The sequence below is a fragment of the Epinephelus fuscoguttatus genome, linkage group LG8 (genome assembly GCF_011397635.1).
Source record: "Epinephelus fuscoguttatus linkage group LG8, E.fuscoguttatus.final_Chr_v1".
Lineage (NCBI taxonomy): Eukaryota > Metazoa > Chordata > Actinopteri > Perciformes > Serranidae > Epinephelus > Epinephelus fuscoguttatus.
Genome location: NC_064759.1, coordinates 31,651,383 through 31,670,566, shown reverse-complemented (window position 1 = coordinate 31,670,566; position 19,184 = coordinate 31,651,383). Strand labels below are relative to the sequence as shown.

Genomic DNA, 19,184 nt, shown 5'->3' with positions numbered 1-19,184 from the left:
CCTTTAGACATTTTAAAATAGAAATTAGTTACCATACAACTTCAATTTAAAGCCTAGTCCCAATTAAACGCCCAGTCCCTTTTACTAGCTCAGTGTGGCTACACGTTTTGACAAATAAGTGCCTGACTCAATTAGACGTCTGGCTGCCAAGCTTTTATTTATTTATTTACTTACTTATTTATTTTTGTAGACGTTCTTAGGATGTTGGATACCTCAAATTATGTGCACATTCCTCCATTATCCTATAAATAATTCATATTTCTTTAGTCCGTAAGGGTCCTCAGATCAAAAGAATGAAAAGGGTTGTTCATAAAGATTGATCCAAGTTGTGAGTATTGGATAAAATGTTGTGTCGGTACTCCAAGTGCTTAGTTTGGAGATGAGTTACTGTAATCTATAACGGTATATCCTGTTCTTAAAACACTGCAGAGTGAAGTTGGTCACATTGACCGCTAGATAGCAGTAATAGGCCTTGATGCATCTTGCCTGCCGGAAATTAAACAGAAGAACAAGTATAATGTGTTGTCGCTGTTTGATGACGTAGTAAACTTCCGCTCCGTGACCGTGAGCTATTTGACATGTTGGACGCATGGATGTAGTAGTTTGGACGGAAAAGTAACGTGCTGTCAACAAATATGATGAATTTATCAGCGTTAGTTCACAGCCTCAGGTGCTCTTTGTTACACATTGAGAGGAGACTCCTGCAGGCGGCCGGACTGGACACACAGCTGGGTGAGTTCACTGAGCTCAGGACGGTAGCTAGGTAGCTACTGCTACTGCTAATGATACAAGCTCTGTACCTGACTAACACACACACACACACACACACACACACACACACACACACGTATTGTATCCATTTGTTTTTCTTTTAATTTAAGTTTCAGTTCATCTTACATTTAACCTCGCTGCCGTTTACTACCATCTCTCTACATTCTCGTTTCTGTTCACACTGATCTGATGGACTCGGGTTGCAGTGATGATAAGCAGGGACTGTAATTGTTATTTGCTGTGTGCAGCTCCAGCATTGGCAGTGAACGGTCCCAGCCTCCTGCCTCAACTCCACAGGGAGGATGAGCTGGAGAAGCAGCAGAGCCCGGAGCAGCCTCCTGGCCTCATGGACAGCATCCTGTGGATGGCTGCACCAAAGAAAAGACGCACCATAGAGGTCAACCGCACCAGGAGGAGAGCTGTTGAGAAACTCATAAAAGTCAAGGTACACTTTGGATCTTTTTAACCTGTCATTTCAGCCCAAAACGTAACTGTAACAAAATGTTGGCATACGTAGAGAGCTCCCTATTATCTGCACTGATTGGGAGTGATTAGTAAAGGTTTGGAGATATCAGCTGTAATCCAGCCCTGTACATTTAAGATCAGGAGCCTTTGGTTCATGGCATGTAAATCTTAAAAAAAAAATATATACATTTACAAAACTCAGCAGAACATTTTCTTTGAAAATATATAATAATACAATGTTAGCTCAGATAAAAGTTGTTGCACCAACAGCTTAACAACAAATAACCAGAGCCAACAAATGTATATATTGTCATTTTTAATCTAGTTACCACAATTTATGGGACTTCTAATAGCATCTGTATACATTACAGATCAACTGTGAAGATTCTTCACAGTCAGCAAAGAACAAAAAGTCTGAATGCAACTCATTGGCTGTTATTTTTAGGATTTCCTGTAGTTTAATGTGACTGATGGACACCTAAGTGTTATTTAATTCATATTAGATACAGGGTGACTAATGTTCATCAGCAGTATGTACAGCCAGCATAAGATTTTTTTACTCAGTAAGTAGATCAGTTTATAAAAATGGTATCAGTATACATCTAATCAGTCACAATAATCTGCACTCCATTGTTAAACTACTTTATGCTGAGGTTGTTCAAGAATTGTATATCTCAGCATGCAAGGAGTTAAGTGTTTTATTACAAGAGGTACAAGTCGCTTAAAATCCCGGAAGAGATTGAATATTTCATATTCTGTATAATGATTTTTTTCCCCAGTGTACAAATTTGATTGACATAATTTAAAATCGATTTTCATTCATTCATTTTCAGTAAAGATAGTACATCTTGCAACAAATCTAAGCTGAGTTAATGTGAACATCTTCAACAGAGGCGTGCTGATTTTCCAATTGAAAGTAGCTGCTCATCATCTGATCACACAGATATCAGCAATGAATGTAACAAGAAATTTTATTACAGAATATGTTAAAAGATGTGTCTGAAATAGTTTTGCTGTTCCACAGCTTGACTCACAGTTTCTTTGTCTCTCTGTCTCTCAGACCAGCATTGAGCCATGCCCAGAGTGTGGCCATTTGAAGCAGAAACACATCTTGTGTGCCTTCTGTTACGCCAAGGTGTGCAAGGAGACAGCTAAGATTCGTTATCAGATAAAAGCGATGGAAGGCGGCCCGCTGGGAGCCCCGACTGTGGAGACTGTCATCCTGTATGACGGTGAAACACCAAGTCAGCAGGACAAGGACAAGAGGATAGTGGAGATGCCCAGGAAGAGGCCGTACTGGTTCAGCTATTGATGCTGGGATATTAACACTGTGTGTGATGCATACTTTGAGTTTGACACAAGTCTGGTCAGACGCACACTGATTCTTTACATAATGTAACAAACAGCGTTTATTTGTCCAGTCTGTTGTTCGTTAAATGAAGAAGGCTGATGTGTTAGTTTTGTTTCCACAAACATCTTCCATAAAACGATTGATCAGCACTGACATCAGGAGCCCTGATAAATGCTGGCACATCAGACATACCTGTTCACTGATCTCTGTGAACATACTGATTGATGTGTGTGTTTAGGGCAGCCTCAAGGTCATTGGAGTTTAAAGCATCAGATGTTTTTTCATGCTTCAACTGCTATATTTCATATTTTCATCTGAGATATTTACTGTATATTTGAATGTTTGAGAATAAATTCATTATTTGAAAAAATAATTTTAATGTATCTGCTTTGTTCACCTTTTTAAAATAAATGAGACCATGCAGTGTACAAGGCAATGATTACATAATTTTTATTTTAAAGATTACTTTTTGGCCTTTAATGACAGGACAGTCGGAGGTGTAAAAGGGGAGAGAGAAGGCCTTGGGCTAGAATCGTGCCCACAGCTGCTGTGGCAAGGACATTGCCTTTGTACATGGGGCAAGTGCTCTACTCCCTGGGCTAATGGGCACCCCTATGTTAGTTTATTTTTTATTAAAGGTGAATGAATGCTTAATGATAAAATAAGAAACAGTGAAATAGTTTTTATGGTCTGTGCTCTGTTGTTGGCATAATACAAGGAGATTAGTAGTGTTAACATTTTCTTTGACCTCTTATTAAGACCACTAATTGTGGTTAGCTGGGCTGTCAAACTTAATTTACTGGTACTAGTAAACTGAAATGTAATGACAATTAAAGATGAAGAACCTACGGAAGTCTGATGTCTGTAAAATCTGTGCAGCTGATTCATAAAAACTGTATGTAGTGTCACAATAATATTCCTGCTCATATTAAATAATATTCATTCTATGTTAATGACTTGGCTGTAAGATTACCTTCTCCTGACGGAAAACTACTTGCCACCTCCAAACTTGAAGAGATGCCCGTTTTTGTTTATGAATGTATGTTTGTGTTGCCACAGTGACGCCTGTTAGTGGTGATTCAGCATCAAAGTTAGTTATCTAATACTGGCTCTTGTGTTGCGGGAACAGATTGTTTTTGCTGGGATGAGTCCAGCATACATTCCACGGCCGCAGTCACACCATCATACACTGATTCAGTTTCACCCTCACACTTTGATTTAACTGGGTTTGCCAGCGTCCTCCCAAGAGTGGGATTAATCAAGTTATGACTCTGTCATCACTGTCAGAATATTTAATATTTACATCTTCAAGATGTGAATAAACTAAAGAAATCATTAAGTAATTAAAAGGTCAGAAATGTCACGTGGAATCAAATTACTTGTAAGGTGTTACATGTACAGATGTCTCACACCTGCCTGAAAAACGATTCTCACATCCATCCATTAAAAGTGAAATGAAAAACTACTGGAGGCACAGCTGTTGAACTCTCATTATTCCACATTCACAGATAGTATAGATGGACTAATGAGATCCAGATGAGAGTAAAACATTCACAAATGGACGGTCACGATGGTGCCAGAGAACTTTTTTATAACAATCAGTGAGTCACCAACGTGAATTTTGCAGTGTATAATTTGATTTTAGCCGGAGAACTGGCCTGGCTTTGGATTAATGAGGTGGATTATGACTGTCAAGTGAGTGATCTTATTGCTCACAGCTGTTTCCTTCCTGCAGCACGTGGTCTATGTGAGAGACATCTGAGGAGTTAGGGGATAATTTCTTGGACCTGATGGGATGACGCCTGGAGCCACGTCATTCACAGCAGATTAGTCATTTATAGTGATTTTTCTCACCTATCTATCTATCTATCTATCTATCTATCTATCTATCTATCTATCTGTGTTTATGGTAATCAAGTGCTCATGCCTACCTTGTCCTTGTTCTTAGCTGTATGTCTATTCTGTGTGTGTACAAAAAAAGAGTTGGGAAAAATGTATATGCACACACACACTCATAGATGTATACATTTCCCCAGACCAACACTTGCAGGATCAAACCAACACCATGCTACAAATAATTAAATGGTACACTGGGGTAAATTATATAAGTTGATATTGTTTCATTTAATCATTTCAGATGACTTCTCTTAACACAGATCAGTTAGATAAATGTATCTGGTGGGAGTTTCCTCTGGGTTCATCTGGTTGACTCGTGTCATGGAAACAGCTAACTCTCATTTTCAAATGAAAACCAACCTTCAGGATGCCTGGAGTGAGGACATTCACTACATTCACCACAAAGTGATGCACTGGAGTAAAAATAGAAACAAGACTGGATATTTAAGACATTGCCAAACACACTCACATCTCAGACTACTTGGCACACACACAGATAGAGAGATACACACATCGATGATGACAGATGATTTGATCGCTTGTGTTCTCCCTTGAGTTTTCTGAACATTTGTCTTGGCACAGGTTCCTTTTTTTTTCATGGAAGTTGCTGATATTCACACTCTCGACACAATCACACCATCATGCACTGTGTGAGCAGAGGAGGCTGCTACCTGGTGAACTCCTTCTGTGATCTCCAGGAGGAGAACCAGTGGAAGAAGGAGAGCTATGAAGCATGTTGGCTGAGCCTGGTCATCGAAACGAGACCACAATTCAAGTAAGTGGCTCTCACTTGAAATGCTGCATTATTCTAGATAAAGTTTTGTATGAATCATTGTCAATACATGTCGTGTTTTCTGATGTATTTTTCTGTTATGCCAGTGTTAGCTTTGTCTAGTATTTCCAATATACTGTAGTGCTCAGTATGTTGTGACAAGCAGCAGGTTCAAGGGCAGTGGAGCAGCCCATGTTCTCACTATGTTTCTACTGTAAACACATGACATAGACATGCTGTGTTTTGACTTAGAGGGTAAAATCCACACTGATATAATAGGCCCTCATCCTGATTGGTGCTGCCTGTAACTGTTAAAGGAAAACATCTATAATATGTAATGGTATGATCTAAAGGGCAACCAGTTTAAAGTTTCAACTAACCAAGAGCGGAGAAGCAGCAGCCCTCTTGAGCTCTGAAAAGTGTTAGCCTTAAGTCTCTAAGTGATTTAAAAATAATTCTAAAGAGATATGATGATCACAGCACCACTGTACTTGTACTTGTAAAAAGCATATATCTTATGTGTATGTTGTGTTTCAGGCTGACTCTGTCAGAGACAGACAGCGTTCGTAGAGAGAGTTACAAGCAGCAACAGGTGACCCACTTCATGGTGGAGAGGAGTCCCAGCCAGATACTGAAGCTGGGCAGCACCAGGAGAGGCATGACAGAGCACCAGCTGCCTTTGTTTAACACCGGCAGTCACCTACACCATGCCACAGCCACCTTTGGGTCCACAGAACTACAGCCAGTCATGCTAGGGGGGATGACGACTGAGGTGGATAAACAGAAAGTGACTGCCTTAACGCTGGACAGCAGCAAGCCGGTCAGAGTGAACTTCAGAGCCTCGGGCCTGATGTCCTCACCAAGGGAAACCTCTCATCGGGTGAGGAGAAGGGAGTGAAGCAAGAGAGTGGAGAGTGTTTAAAATTGCAGTCCGGAGAATCTAATATAGCGTTTGTTATGGTAATTTACACACAGTGCTGGTACTAGTAAATTAAAATGCAAGTCTTAATTGTGTAAACCATCTTAACTGTGACTTTTGGGAGAAAAAAAAGATTATTAGTATCATCCTAATGAAAGACTTACATGAAAAAAACCCTGGTGGAATAATGATGAAGAGATTCATTCATAATTTGTGTGCTGTACTTTGCAAAAATGTCATGACATATTATTCTTATATCACGTTTCAGGAGACAGTTATGGCTTTGTCATTGTCGCTGATTTCTATGCCTAATAAAGCCTCATGAAACTCATCTTATCTACTGTTTTACACTGAAGTTAATAAAGTGACCCTGTTAGAGAAAATAGAAATACCTTTGCATACATATGCTCTATTAAGTTTGGGACTATAGTTTAGTGTTATGTAATGTGGCCATGTTTGCATATATTTCTTGTTGCGTACTGTTTTTTATAATGTATGTATTATGAGGTTTAGGTTAAGTGGAAGGCAACACGCAAACCAGTTGCTTTGTCTCCTTTGTGGTGCAAAGAAATAAATCCCCCGATTAATTCTAAGAGTTGATGTTTGGGTCACAGAGATCTTTCTCAAGACATATCAACAATCATAAAGTGATAGATTACTTAAAATACAGCCCACGATTGCCAGTGGTGTAGTGGTAGTTGTCAGGCTTTGTACACTGCTCTGTAGATGGGTAGGTTACGGAGGAGGACATGTATGTGCTCTCCTGTATATTCCAATGGCTTTTTGGTGGGTACAGGCTGCGTACGCCTTCCACTATACCACGTGGCATGTCCATGGTCTCACACAATTGCACTGAGCTTTCACATACTGTAGCTGTTGTATTCAGTGATCATTCTTCAGGATACAAATCCAGTGACAGCGCTCCCCTGTGGTAAGACAAGTTTATACAGTTAAATACTTGGGTAATTTTGTCAGTGCTTTTGAGATTCTAAAGAGAAAGCAAAAAGTCTGCTTGGTTCTTAAACCAGGAATTTATTAAGGGGATTTCACAGAGTGGTTAGAGTCAGTATATTTCAATTTATGGCATCATATCCAGCACTTAATCATTACATCAAGTAACGGTGCAAAAAAAACCATAACAGCATAGAAAGGCCTGGCAACCCTAAACAAATGCTACAACTCTAGTTAATCATTTCATTGCAGGGGTGAAGTGTGATGTAAAGGGTGCTATTTGACTATTTTTGTTGCAGTATTGTGATATAGTGTTGCACGACTGAGCACTACGTTGTGCTCTATCCCCTTTTTAGATTCACATGCACCTTCAGTGTCCTGTCTCTCTGATAGTTAAAAAGCTCCCACAAACCTGAAGACGAGAAATTTAAAACCAGTTCTCAGACACACAACTCTATTGACTTCAGGCCACGTATCCTAAATGGCAACACACGTTAGAGTGTAAAAAGAGATGACATACACTGAAGGGAACTCCAAGTTATGGACAGGGGTGCTGTTAAAAACAAATTAAATCCCATGTATATCATGATAAATATTTCCTACAATAGTTTATCAGCATATTCATGCTTGGTATCAACACACTCCAGAGACTTCAATGACTTTCCTGTAAACATAATGTTACAAAAATATTCTTAATGTGTTTATGATTCCTGGCTGCTTTGTTTGATTTTTTCCCTGAAGACACTTACAGCAACAAATAGGTGTGTATTATCACATCACACTGAGAGCAGTTAATGGGAACCCTAAATTCATACTTGAGGTGGAGAAACAAAAAAATTCCAGACATACAATATACACTCCAAGCAGTAATTCATGGCACTCAGAGAATGTGACTTAAATTGACACAAGTATTCTGACAAAATTTTCCAAGGGGCTAACTTATAAAAAAAAATACATCTCTAAGTATTTAAATCAGTTATGTATCCAATATGGATATCAACTGAATTATCCTAGTGCATTTTTATCATTATACATTTTTTACGCAGCTAATTTAAAGCTAATGAGTCATAGTTGGGGAAGTTATGGTGATGATGTATTTCAGCATGCTCAAAACCTGACAAAATATTTTTTTCTTCTTCAAAACTCTGAGATCAAGGGAGGAACTTTCAGATGTTGAACATGATCTTGTTGTTGTGCGTTTCCATAACATCCCTGTCAAGTAAAGATAATTACACAGAGTGAAAAATACATGCATTTTCCATCCCTGATCCACATACTTTCAACATTCTTCAAAGTCAAGTGAAAAACACCAGCTTGTGTTTGTCACTTTGTGTGAGAGTGCAAGTTCCCTCCTAATATCGCCTCTTCTGCCCTCTTGTGTTTCTGGACGGTGACCTGCAGCTGCCAGTACTTGAGGTACACCCACATGAGGCTGCCGTTCTTCCTCTTGTCCATGTTTAGCAAGTCCGCACAGTGCTTATCTCTCTTAAAAATATCCTTCAGATCGGACTCTAGATTCAGTTCCGCCCCGATGGGGTCTTTGACGACCTTGAGCAGCATGTTCTTCTCCATCTCCAACCGCTGATCACGAGGTTGGATGAGGGAACAGTAGGCATTCTGGCGCTCCACAAGCTGAGCCTCTAGCTCCTTCAGAGTGGCGGTGGCTCGCTGGTACCAGTTGTTCTCTCGTTCCAGGGCGTGATGCAGCACAGCCCCTGCAGCGCCAGTCTTTACCAGCCTTTGCTTCTCCTCCTCCAAGGCCTCACGCTCCTTGTAAAGGGGAAGACAGTGTTTTTGGTTTGAGGAGGTTCAAAGGGAAACATGCACGATAGCAGAATTATATGACAAGATTTTACCTGATGCAACTGTTTCCTTTCTTCCATCAGCTGATGGCTCTGTGAGACTAGGGCCTGCTTGTAGCCTTTGACCCTCTGTCTCTCCTTCTCCAGCTCCAGCTCTAATGTAGCCGCTGCCCTGCGCCTTTCAGTCAGTGTCTCTCGGTACTTTGCCTCCATCTCACTTTTTATTATGGAAATATCCTTGTCATACTTGGCTTTGACCTGCTGGATCTCCCTCTGAGACTCCCTGGTCCAGATCCAACCTGAAAGCATCATGAGAGAGAGACATTTTTAAGATATTTAAGATAAGCTGCCATGATTTTAAACTCAAATACGTTTCTCAACCATAACCATTTCCTGAAGTGCAGACTGATTGAAACAGTCCTGTAACATCTGCTTGTGTATTAAGTTTGAGAAAGTTTGTGCAGTTAACATGGTAATGGCATCACCTAAGAATAAAAATGACCAAGCATTTGAAAGATAAGCATAGCAGCATAATAATGGAGTCCCTAACAAAACCTACACTGTCTTTTATAGGTCAGATAATTGTCTGTGTATAGTGAACTTGACGCCGTGTCCACATAAAAACTGCATTTAATTACTTGTTAACAAAGCCTCCAGTTAAATATCCAAATACTGTTTTTTAGTCATACTGCCCAACCCAGGCAGGTGGTAATTAAAACTTCTGAAGGAGGAGGATATGGTTTTATCTGATAGATGGCTGGACAGCTATAACACACTATAAATATACTGAAATACAAACACTAAAACTTTAAATATACTGAAATACAAACACTAAAAGTTTGTTCAGAGTCCTCCCCTCCACCACAACGTCATGACATTTGGCAATCTAACAAGAAGAGTCCCAGTGAAGATATATGTTGTACATACAGAGCTATGCACTTCCTAGTGGGTTACATACTAATAGGACATATGAAAGCACCCCCCCCTCCCCACACACACACACATTTCAGAGGTAAAGTGTGGATATCGCCTAAACTCAGCCAGCTTCCCAAGAGTACATTCACTGACTATACGTTGAACAACTCAAATGCTGTTCTCCCATGTGTTACCTCACAACAGACACACACCTAGACAGATGTAAGCAACTTACGAAACGCAGCCAGCCCCAGCATGGGGACCAGCAGGGCGTAGTTCCATTGGTTGCCATCACCGGCCCCCGCCCCCCTTCCTCTTGGGTCTGGTTGGATGTTCCATCTGGGGGGGTCATTTAAGTTATTCATGGAGGCTGCGCACACAGAGGAGACCAAAATATATAAGTGTGTGAATTTACATTATGGTAAATGTTTACATGCTGCAACACAGAGAGCAGGGAGGTAGCAGTGGTTTCTCAGTCACACACTGATACTGCAGTCATCACAGGTCTCTCATACATGGTGGTGCCTGTACGTAAAAGTTAGCAGCCATAGCAGCTATACGGTGGCTTAGCTATAAACAACACTACGTAATTATTTTAATGACAAGCCTCTTACACAACGAAGATCTGAGAGTCCATTGAATTTGAAGCTAACCAGAAGGAGACAGCATTGGATTCACTATTCAGCTATTTAAAAACATTAAGGTGTCAGGACAGTCTGTGTGGCATTGGTGAAATAATGTTGCAAATAAAGCACAAGATGTGAACGATCGTTAGTGATTAGCTTGTTAGCATTTACCAAAACACCGACTGGCAACAACACCACCTGCCTGACATGACTTGGAAGTTTGACAGCTCAGCTAACCACAAACAAGGCTAGCTATAAGCTAACATGCTAGCTAACATTTAGCTTGCTGGCTCATGCTCGTTAGAGTATTTAACACAAAAATAACATGGGACATAATAACTGTATAAGTCCGACTACAATTCGGGGCGAGTTTGTTACGTATATACGGTGCTGTGTCTCACCTTGAATGAAAAGTCTAGGTCACTTATACATTTGTTCCTGCACACCCTAGTTATACAATTTTACGCTTTAGCAGTCCATCCATATTGACCGGGGGTATTCGTGGGAAGTCGCCTGTATCAAAATCGCATTAAGTGTGAAAATTAAGATTTGTATATATTTCTTTAGATTCAATATGGCGATAAATTACACCGTTTTGCAGTTTTATCACGTAAAAACTGTTTTTTAAGGCACAGCAATTCGGTGCTACATAAGTGTTACCCCCGTTTTTAGAGAGTGGTTTAGTCCATTGCTACGGAATATCTTATCCTCCCCTCTGGCTCTGAATCGGTCCCTCAACCAACAACATGGCGAGTGTTCGTGCTGCCTCCTGTCTCCTCTCCAAGAAGATATTGTCTAAAACAAAAGCAGTGAGTAGTTTCAGTTGAATGCTGGATCTTTCATCTGTCTATATATGCTCTGTCCGTGTGTTTTGATGGTACTTTTCTTTACGCTGAAAGGAAGAATTTTACTTCACGTCGAGCTTTCGTAAGCGGCAGATTCTGACTTGCGTAAGCTGTGTTATGTAGCTCAGGGTGTTTCAATGTGACACCTCAAAGAAAAGCCATTATGCGAGTCCAGCAAATGTCATATGTAGCTATTCTATTTCCATATAGTTCACATTATATTTACAGAGTAATGTTTTCAGTAAACTTTTAACGTAACTGAGGAATTTCAACATGTTCACAAGAGTTTGTTCAGTTGCCCTTGTAGAAAGCAGTTATAGCTACTTTGTGTTAGCTAGCCAAATGTTAACGGATACAGTGCCAATATCTTTAAAGGCAACTGTAGAGTAATTTGACATTACCATGATGCCATTGTTAATTTAAAAAGATCATAATGTACAAAGAGTGCTGTAAAATTTAAATGACAACATATTAATGCTTAATCACAGATTGTCATGCAAGTGTTATTAGGAATATAAAGCTGTATGTAATATGTTAATAATCATACTAATGTTTGCTCATTAGAAGTTACCTGTCGGCATGTAGTCCTCAGTTTGGTCAATGATTCAGTGGTGCTGCCTATGTTTAACTTATCCATTGATATCAATTGTCCTCTTGTCTAACAGGTCCCTGCTGCTGCTGTTCAGGGATCCAGGAACTTTCACTTCTCCATTTATGGCAAGAAGAAAAGTGCTAAGATATCTGATGATGTGAGTTACATTCAGTCTTTAATGTAAATGTGTATGTAGTGGGGCTGTTAGTGTGGATGCATGATAGGATATTATTACACTGTTCGCTGCATCATCAGGTTTCCATATCAATGTTACTACCATTTGATATTATACAATAATAACCTTAAACTGGTGGTGCACACTTGCAGCACTCTCCGGCGTTAGTGACAAATTCAGTTTCCAATATGTGCATGCTGCTCTTATTTGGATGTTTTACAGTGACATCTCTCCTTCGTTTTTTTCAGATCTCTACTCAGTACCCAGTAGTGGATCATGAGTTTGATGCTGTGGTGGTAGGAGCTGGAGGGGCAGGACTTAGGGCAGCTTTTGGACTTTCTGAGGCTGGCTTCAACACTGCCTGCGTCACCAAGCTCTTCCCCACCAGATCTCACACTGTAGCTGCACAGGTATGAAAACATTTTTAATATTTGAGACAGTATGAACCTTATCAATCTGGTATGGTAACACGTTATCATGTTATCAATGAAGATATAGATTATTTGTATGTTTTTCAAACCCGTCTGCATTCATTAAGTAACGGCACACATAAAATATTTGTTATGCAAATCCAAAGCTTTGTATAAGTACAATCAACTGCTTTTCTCAAAATGTATTGAACTGTTGAATATTGATCTGGTCCACAGGGTGGGATCAATGCAGCTTTGGGGAACATGGAAGAGGATGACTGGAGGTGGCATTTCTATGACACAGTAAAGGGATCTGATTGGCTGGGAGACCAGGATGCTATTCACTACATGACAGAGCAGGCTCCTGCAGCAGTAGTGGAGGTAAGGTTACACACACACACATGCACATTCGCAGTTATGTGAGCTGACAATTACTGGCTTTTCGGCACTAAATGAGGGAAATCTAGAGAATGTGAGTCATTGAATTAGAATATATCACATAAAATTAAGAAAATAAACAGTTGCCTTATCTATCAGATTTAGACTATGCTTTTCTTTTATCTGGGGAGGTTTGTGAGGGAGATAAGCTCCTATGGTGGAATTTCTAGTGAACAAATTTTCATTTTTGGGTCACACCCTCATGGTTTTCTCCACATACCTATACAACACAACAGCAAATCTCAATGTCATGTTGCTTTGTTCCTTTTTTAAGCTGGAGAACTTTGGCATGCCGTTCAGCCGCACTGAAGATGGCAGGATCTACCAGAGGGCCTTTGGAGGTCAGAGTCTTAAGTATGGAAAAGGAGGCCAGGCCCACCGCTGCTGCTGTGTAGCAGACAGGACAGGACACTCGCTACTGCATACGCTTTATGGACGGGTAAGTCCTCATACTTATTTTTCATCCTTTGTCTGACTCAGTCCATACATAAAGAAACCAGTTGTTCTGTGGAGTACCAATGTGTGTTCAATCCGTCTGCCCTTCTGCCTTTCATTCAGTCGCTTCGTTACGACACCAGTTACTTTGTGGAGTACTTTGCCCTGGACCTGCTGATGGAAAACGGAGAGTGTAAAGGAGTGATTGCTCTGTGCATGGAGGACGGATCTATTCACCGCTTCAGAGCACAGAACACTGTCATAGCTACTGGGTAGGTATCACAGTCACTGTGAACCAAAACATAAAAAGTTGACACTTGTGTCGTCTTTTCTAACTCTCGTTAGCTGCCATAGTTTGAGAGTTGATATGAGACATATACAAGTTTATAAATGAGTTGTAACTTTCCTTCCAGGGGTTATGGAAGAACCTATTTCAGCTGCACATCTGCCCACACCAGCACAGGAGATGGAAATGCAATGGTGACCAGAGCTGGCCTGCCCTGCCAGGATTTGGAGTTTGTACAGTTCCATCCCACAGGTGAGAAAAATGAAACGTATTAACTTATTAAACAAAGTCATAAAATAGGTCTTCTACTGAAGCTTGAAAGCAAGATGTAGGTTTGAAAGACAGCTCAACAGCAGCTACATGCATACAAAAGAGACATGTCTGTATTGTTTATAGTTATTTCAACAGGTAAAGGTATTCTAATAATGAGCGTTCAAAGTCCCTTATTTTATTGTCGAGCTGTAAAGGTGCGATAAGACCGCTTAAATAGTGTCGGCTGTGTTTCATTCACAGTCTGTTTGTCTTTATGTGTAGCGGTCAATGTCATTCTCTGTTCCTATTTTAGTTTTAATTTTACCAAAGACAAATTAGGAGATACTGAGTGATGTCGGTTAATAAGTCCGTTAATACATGGACTTAGGCTCATTATTTCTGGGCCGATCTGTAAGTCTGTTCAGACCTGGCTATTTACATTGAGCTCTGATAACAGACCCCACTTACATAAAGACAAGTGGTCATCGTTATTTTTGTTCTTGTCGGACATTTGACACCAGACTCTTAAGTTATGTATGTGGTCTGCAGGAGGTCAGCAAAGGCTAAGTCACTGCAGGTTTTTCTCACCTTTTTACATGATGCACCAACTTTGCAAGTTGTTTACGTGTCTGGTTACAAATATGCAGCATACTTTTCTTATATTGGTAAAATATTTTAGGTACCTACAAAAGCCCTTCTCTGTGAAGACTGAAGTGAACCTCCAGAATAATTACAGACTTTGTCATTAGCCAGCTGATCAGACTGACTCTTTTGTGGGAGTTTATAACATTGACCGATGGCCAATCAGAACACAAAATTATCTTATAAAAATGTGTTTATTGCAGAACAATAAAAAACAGTAGCACAACAGGGCTGAAGGGATTGTGTAACATGCTATCAGCACGTTAAGAGTTTTACATCAGAACATGATGATTTCCTTTTTCTAACTAATGCATTGTATGAATATCAGCACTACAAGCAATTTGAGTGTAAAAAGTAAAACATTCTGATGCTCTAGAGGAGTAAAATCATAGTGTAAATGCCAAAGTAAATAAACTTATCTCTGCTCAGTCAATAAAGCTCACTGTTATAGTCTTTACTGAGACAGTATTGTGTCATAACAATAAAGCTTTGATGTTTTTATGTTCACAATGTGGACATTATGCTTCATTGATTACAATGTTGTTAAAATCTATTACATCAATCATACTTAGGAATCTTATGAAGTATTTTTTTGCAAAGATAACTGGTGTTTCGATCTGTAGTTGGTAACTTTTGTAAAAGAGAAAAGAAAAAAAGACAAGTGCAGGACATAAAAGCAGACAGAAGAAGCTATACAAAATTAGACCGAGACATACTATAAACTGAAACTGTCTCTAATTTCACATAGCACTCAATGAGACAGATAATCTGTGAAAGAAAGAAAGATCTTATTCCTCTACCTCCTCTATTGCCTTGTAGTGCTGCTAATGGCCTTACTGCATGTGAATGAAAACAACCAATCAGATCTGAGGAGCCTCACGCAGCTGTCAGTCACTGCTTGTGAACTACAGTCAAACTGTCAAACTAGGCTGCACTGATTGAGTATCAATCACTGCATTGTGTATTTCTCACCTAATATATTTTCAGAAACATATTGTAGTGTACTGTTTAGCTGTAAAATGAGAACGTTTGTCTGGCCAGTAGGTGGTGCTGGGTACTTTGGTCGACTGTTTGCAACATGGCTGCCAGACCACAAGCCTAGTTTGATTGATTGACCGCACATGAAAAGTGAGTGACATGATATAATGCTGCATCAGAGACTCCTCGGCTCTGATTTGGTATTATCGGTGTGCTGCTATAGATTCTAGTGAGTGCCATCAAAAGCAGGAGGAAGAGGAGGAGGGACATCATTTTTTTTACAGACTATCTCTCATGCACTTTCAGTATACATTGACAGTTTCAGCAAATGTGACACAAAGTTATTTTCATAAAAGTTTTCAGCTTTATGAGTTTACTGCATATTTTATTCATGTTATTTGTCATTAACATTTGGATCCAATAGCTTGAACAAAACCTTACTGCAGAGCAGGCTAGATGTCTTGTATAAGTTACTATAGTAACCCAGAGGAATAATGTATCCCACTCAAAACACAATTACAGCTGTGAAACCCAGGATTTGGGTGTTTGGCTGTTTGCAATGTTTGTATTTGTGAAGAATAACTGAACTGTGTCTCTTAGCAAAATGTGAGTCTCTTATAACATGTGAATCTTTTCAGGAATCTATGGAGCCGGCTGTCTGATCACAGAGGGTTGCCGTGGCGAGGGAGGGATCCTGATCAACAGTGAGGGAGAGCGATTTATGGAGCGCTACGCACCCAACGCCAAAGATCTGGCTTCCAGAGACGTGGTGTCCCGCTCCATGACCATAGAGATCAGAGAGGGCAGGTGTGTGTGTGTGTGTGTGTGTGTGTGCACGCGCGTGTGTGCGTGCATGTGCGCGTGTGATGTCACTGGGCATGGAAAAATGTAATAGTTCATGCACACCTAAATCATGTCTTAATTCCTGCCCGTCTTTGTTCTCTCAGGGGTGTTGGTCCAGACAAGGACCACGTGTACCTACAGCTTCACCACCTGCCTCCCCAGCAGCTGGCCACAAGGCTGCCCGGTATCTCAGAGACGGCCATGATCTTTGCTGGAGTTGACGTTACTAAAGAGCCCATTCCTGTGCTGCCCACCGTTCATTACAATATGGGTGGAGTACCCACAAACTACAAGGGACAGGTAGGTAATGTTTGCAGATTTGTGTGCATCCACACACATTTCCTCCCCTCTCTCTTTTAAGTACTGAACAGACAAAGTGACACACCTTTAATTTTTTTTCCCATCAGGTGATCACTCATACCGATGGACAAGACAAGGTGGTTCGTGGACTGTATGCCTGCGGCGAGGCGGCAAGTGCCAGTGTCCATGGTGCTAACCGACTGGGTGCTAACTCTCTGCTTGACCTTGTGGTGTTCGGCAGAGCCTGCGCCCTGACTATCGCAGAGGAGCACAAACCTGGTGAGGACTTCTGTTAAATAACATGACATTACTACCACTGGCATCTGTGCACCTGTACACATCACGTGCTTGCTTCACTGCTGACTCTGGTGTTATGTCTTCTTTCCAGGAGAGACACTGTCCCCTCTGGCGCCCAGTGCAGGAGAGGAGTCTGTAGCCAACCTGGACAAGCTGAGGTTTGCCAATGGAAGCTTGAGAACCTCTGAGATCAGGCTCAACATGCAGAAGGTACACACAAAAAACATGCACACAAACACATGAGGTCATTTTATATAAGAAAAATGATTTGGAAAAGTCATTGACAAGCGTGTACGTACAGGTAATCAAACGTTACAAAAGAACGTGTTAAGTCACTGTACATTAGATGTCATATTCTACTGCTGTGTTTCCTCTCCTGAGGTCCACAGAAAGGTCTATAGACAAACATAAATCATGTGTCTCTCCCTGCCTTTCCTCACAGACCATGCAGGCCCACGCTGCAGTGTTCCGTACCGGCGCAGTTCTGAAGGAGGGATGCGACAAGATGGACGCCATTTACCAGACGCTGGATGATATCAAGACCTTTGACAGAGGTACAGTTCCACTTTGTGTGGCTCTTTCTCTCTGTTTATAATTCATTTCCCCTCCGTCTGCAAAACGTGACACACTGTAAGTCATAAAATACCTTTCCTTTCCTCTGCTCCAGGCATTGTCTGGAACACAGACCTGGTGGAAAGTTTGGAGCTGCAGAATCTGATGCTGAACGGCATCCAGACCATCCACTCCGCTGAGCAGAGAAAAGAGAGCCGGGGAGCCCACGCCAGAGAGGACTTCAAGGTTGGTTTTACCATGCTTTCTGTGTTTATGTGCTTCTTTTATCCATAGTTTTTTTTTTCTCTGCTTCTCCTCTCTGACTATCCATCTTTCTGTCAGTGCCAGTGTCCTTTTCTTTCTGTTATTCTCTGCTTATTTTGGTGACATCAGTCTCTACTCTGGCTATTTATTTTTGTTTCTGTGGATAGTTGTGTAAAAAGGCAGTCATAACGTGCCAGTCTGTACTGCAGTCCATCTCTCCTCTGACATGATTTTTCTTCACTATATTCCAGGATCGAATTGATGAATACGACTACTCAAAGCCTCTGCAGGGTCAGGAGAAGAAGCCCTTTGATCAGCACTGGAGGAAACACACATTATCCTATGTCGACCCCAAGACTGGAAAGGTGTGTGGTGCTAACAGCAGCAATTTAGGCAGCTTTAGTTGTTATTATGAACTTTAAAGGCCAGCAGTTAATAATATGTGAATTTTTTTTTTTGCCTAATCACAGGTGACCCTGGAGTACCGCCCCGTCATTGACAGCTCTCTGGACGAGCAGGATTGCGCCCACGTCCCTCCTGCTATCCGCTCCTACTAAGACCATCTCCTTCCCCTCTCCTTCCTCTGCTCTCACATTCAGTTCACTCATTATCTTCTATTTAAATACATTTCCTCTAGTAGAGATAATCATTTTGGGACAAACTATGCTCATGGTTACACGTGTATCCATTTAGTATGGTTAAATACAAAACTGTTTTGTCTATAAACTTCATCACCTCGTCTCACCTTCCTGTTCCTCTGTGTGCTTTGCCTTGATTTAATCTACATGCAGCTGAGATATTTCAACATGGATCTTGTGACCTCTCACACTGTGTGAGCTGGTCCTATATATGTTGTCGGAAGCTCAAGACAAGTGGGCGTCTTTTAAGACACTATCTGAAGAACGAAAAGATAGAGAAAGTAAACATGTGTTGCACGTTGCAAGCTTGGCTTTCTGTGATGACGCCATACTCTTGTTTCTGAGTCTTGCATTGCAGTCTTTGAATATATCTTCTCTCCTATGGCTTTCTGAAGTGAAGAGATGGTGGGAGTGATGGCCAAGTTTTGAAATGCAAATGTCAGAGACAGGATACAGAGGGAAGCTTTAAGTATGTAAATATTGCATAAATGTACAATAAACATGACGAGTTATACTGTATGTACTTATTGAAGTGTCAGGTAGTCTTCTCACTCATTATGGCCTTCAGTCGTGGACACTTCTTGTGATAATGTGTGTGGTTCAAATTATAAAGTACATCATCTGTGTCCTGCTCAGTAGATAAACAGCTGATACTTAATTGAGCTGAAGTTATTTATACTTCTTCACTCTAAAGTTCAACCAAACAAAGCAGCTTGATGCATGTGCGTATATATTTAGCCACAATATGGTGTCACATTTATTGGAACAA

The 19,184-nt window shown here is 40.7% G+C and overlaps 4 protein-coding genes across 6 annotated transcripts; 3 read left to right on the top strand and 1 right to left on the bottom strand.

The window, feature by feature from the left end:
* Positions 1-533: 533 nt before the first annotated feature.
* Positions 534-3,018, top strand: mrpl32 (mitochondrial ribosomal protein L32). Its single transcript, XM_049584734.1, has 3 exons — positions 534-732; positions 1,020-1,216; positions 2,297-3,018. The coding sequence occupies exons 1-3, from the start codon at positions 636-638 to the stop codon at positions 2,546-2,548; spliced, it is 546 nt and encodes a 181-aa protein (XP_049440691.1). The 5' UTR covers positions 534-635; the 3' UTR covers positions 2,549-3,018.
* Positions 3,019-4,944: 1,926 nt separating this feature from the next.
* Positions 4,945-6,505, top strand: zmp:0000000930 (telethonin). Its single transcript, XM_049584785.1, has 2 exons — positions 4,945-5,258; positions 5,793-6,505. The coding sequence occupies exons 1-2, from the start codon at positions 5,125-5,127 to the stop codon at positions 6,151-6,153; spliced, it is 495 nt and encodes a 164-aa protein (XP_049440742.1). The 5' UTR covers positions 4,945-5,124; the 3' UTR covers positions 6,154-6,505.
* Positions 6,506-7,201: 696 nt separating this feature from the next.
* Positions 7,202-10,933, bottom strand: LOC125893054 (coiled-coil domain-containing protein 127-like). Of its 3 annotated transcripts, none has more exons than XM_049583505.1 (4): positions 10,870-10,933; positions 10,078-10,212; positions 8,982-9,226; positions 7,202-8,895 (listed from the first exon to the last, which is right to left on the bottom strand). In XM_049583505.1, the coding sequence occupies exons 2-4, from the start codon at positions 10,205-10,207 to the stop codon at positions 8,449-8,451; spliced, it is 822 nt and encodes a 273-aa protein (XP_049439462.1). In that variant the 5' UTR covers positions 10,208-10,212; positions 10,870-10,933; the 3' UTR covers positions 7,202-8,448. The 3 variants fall into 3 exon arrangements, with proteins under 3 accessions (XP_049439462.1, XP_049439463.1, XP_049439461.1); XM_049583506.1 differs by having other exon boundaries at positions 10,078-10,181; positions 10,870-10,926; XM_049583504.1 differs by lacking the exon at positions 10,870-10,933 and adding an exon at positions 10,457-10,855.
* A 210-nt stretch (positions 10,934-11,143) lies between these two features.
* On the top strand, positions 11,144-18,934 carry sdha (succinate dehydrogenase complex, subunit A, flavoprotein (Fp)). The gene is made up of 15 exons (XM_049583503.1): positions 11,144-11,277; positions 11,979-12,062; positions 12,329-12,490; positions 12,728-12,871; positions 13,203-13,367; positions 13,487-13,635; positions 13,777-13,901; positions 16,160-16,328; positions 16,469-16,664; positions 16,772-16,943; positions 17,053-17,171; positions 17,404-17,515; positions 17,629-17,759; positions 18,029-18,142; positions 18,248-18,934. The coding sequence occupies exons 1-15, from the start codon at positions 11,215-11,217 to the stop codon at positions 18,332-18,334; spliced, it is 1,992 nt and encodes a 663-aa protein (XP_049439460.1). The 5' UTR covers positions 11,144-11,214; the 3' UTR covers positions 18,335-18,934.
* The last annotated feature ends 250 nt before the right edge of the window (positions 18,935-19,184 follow it).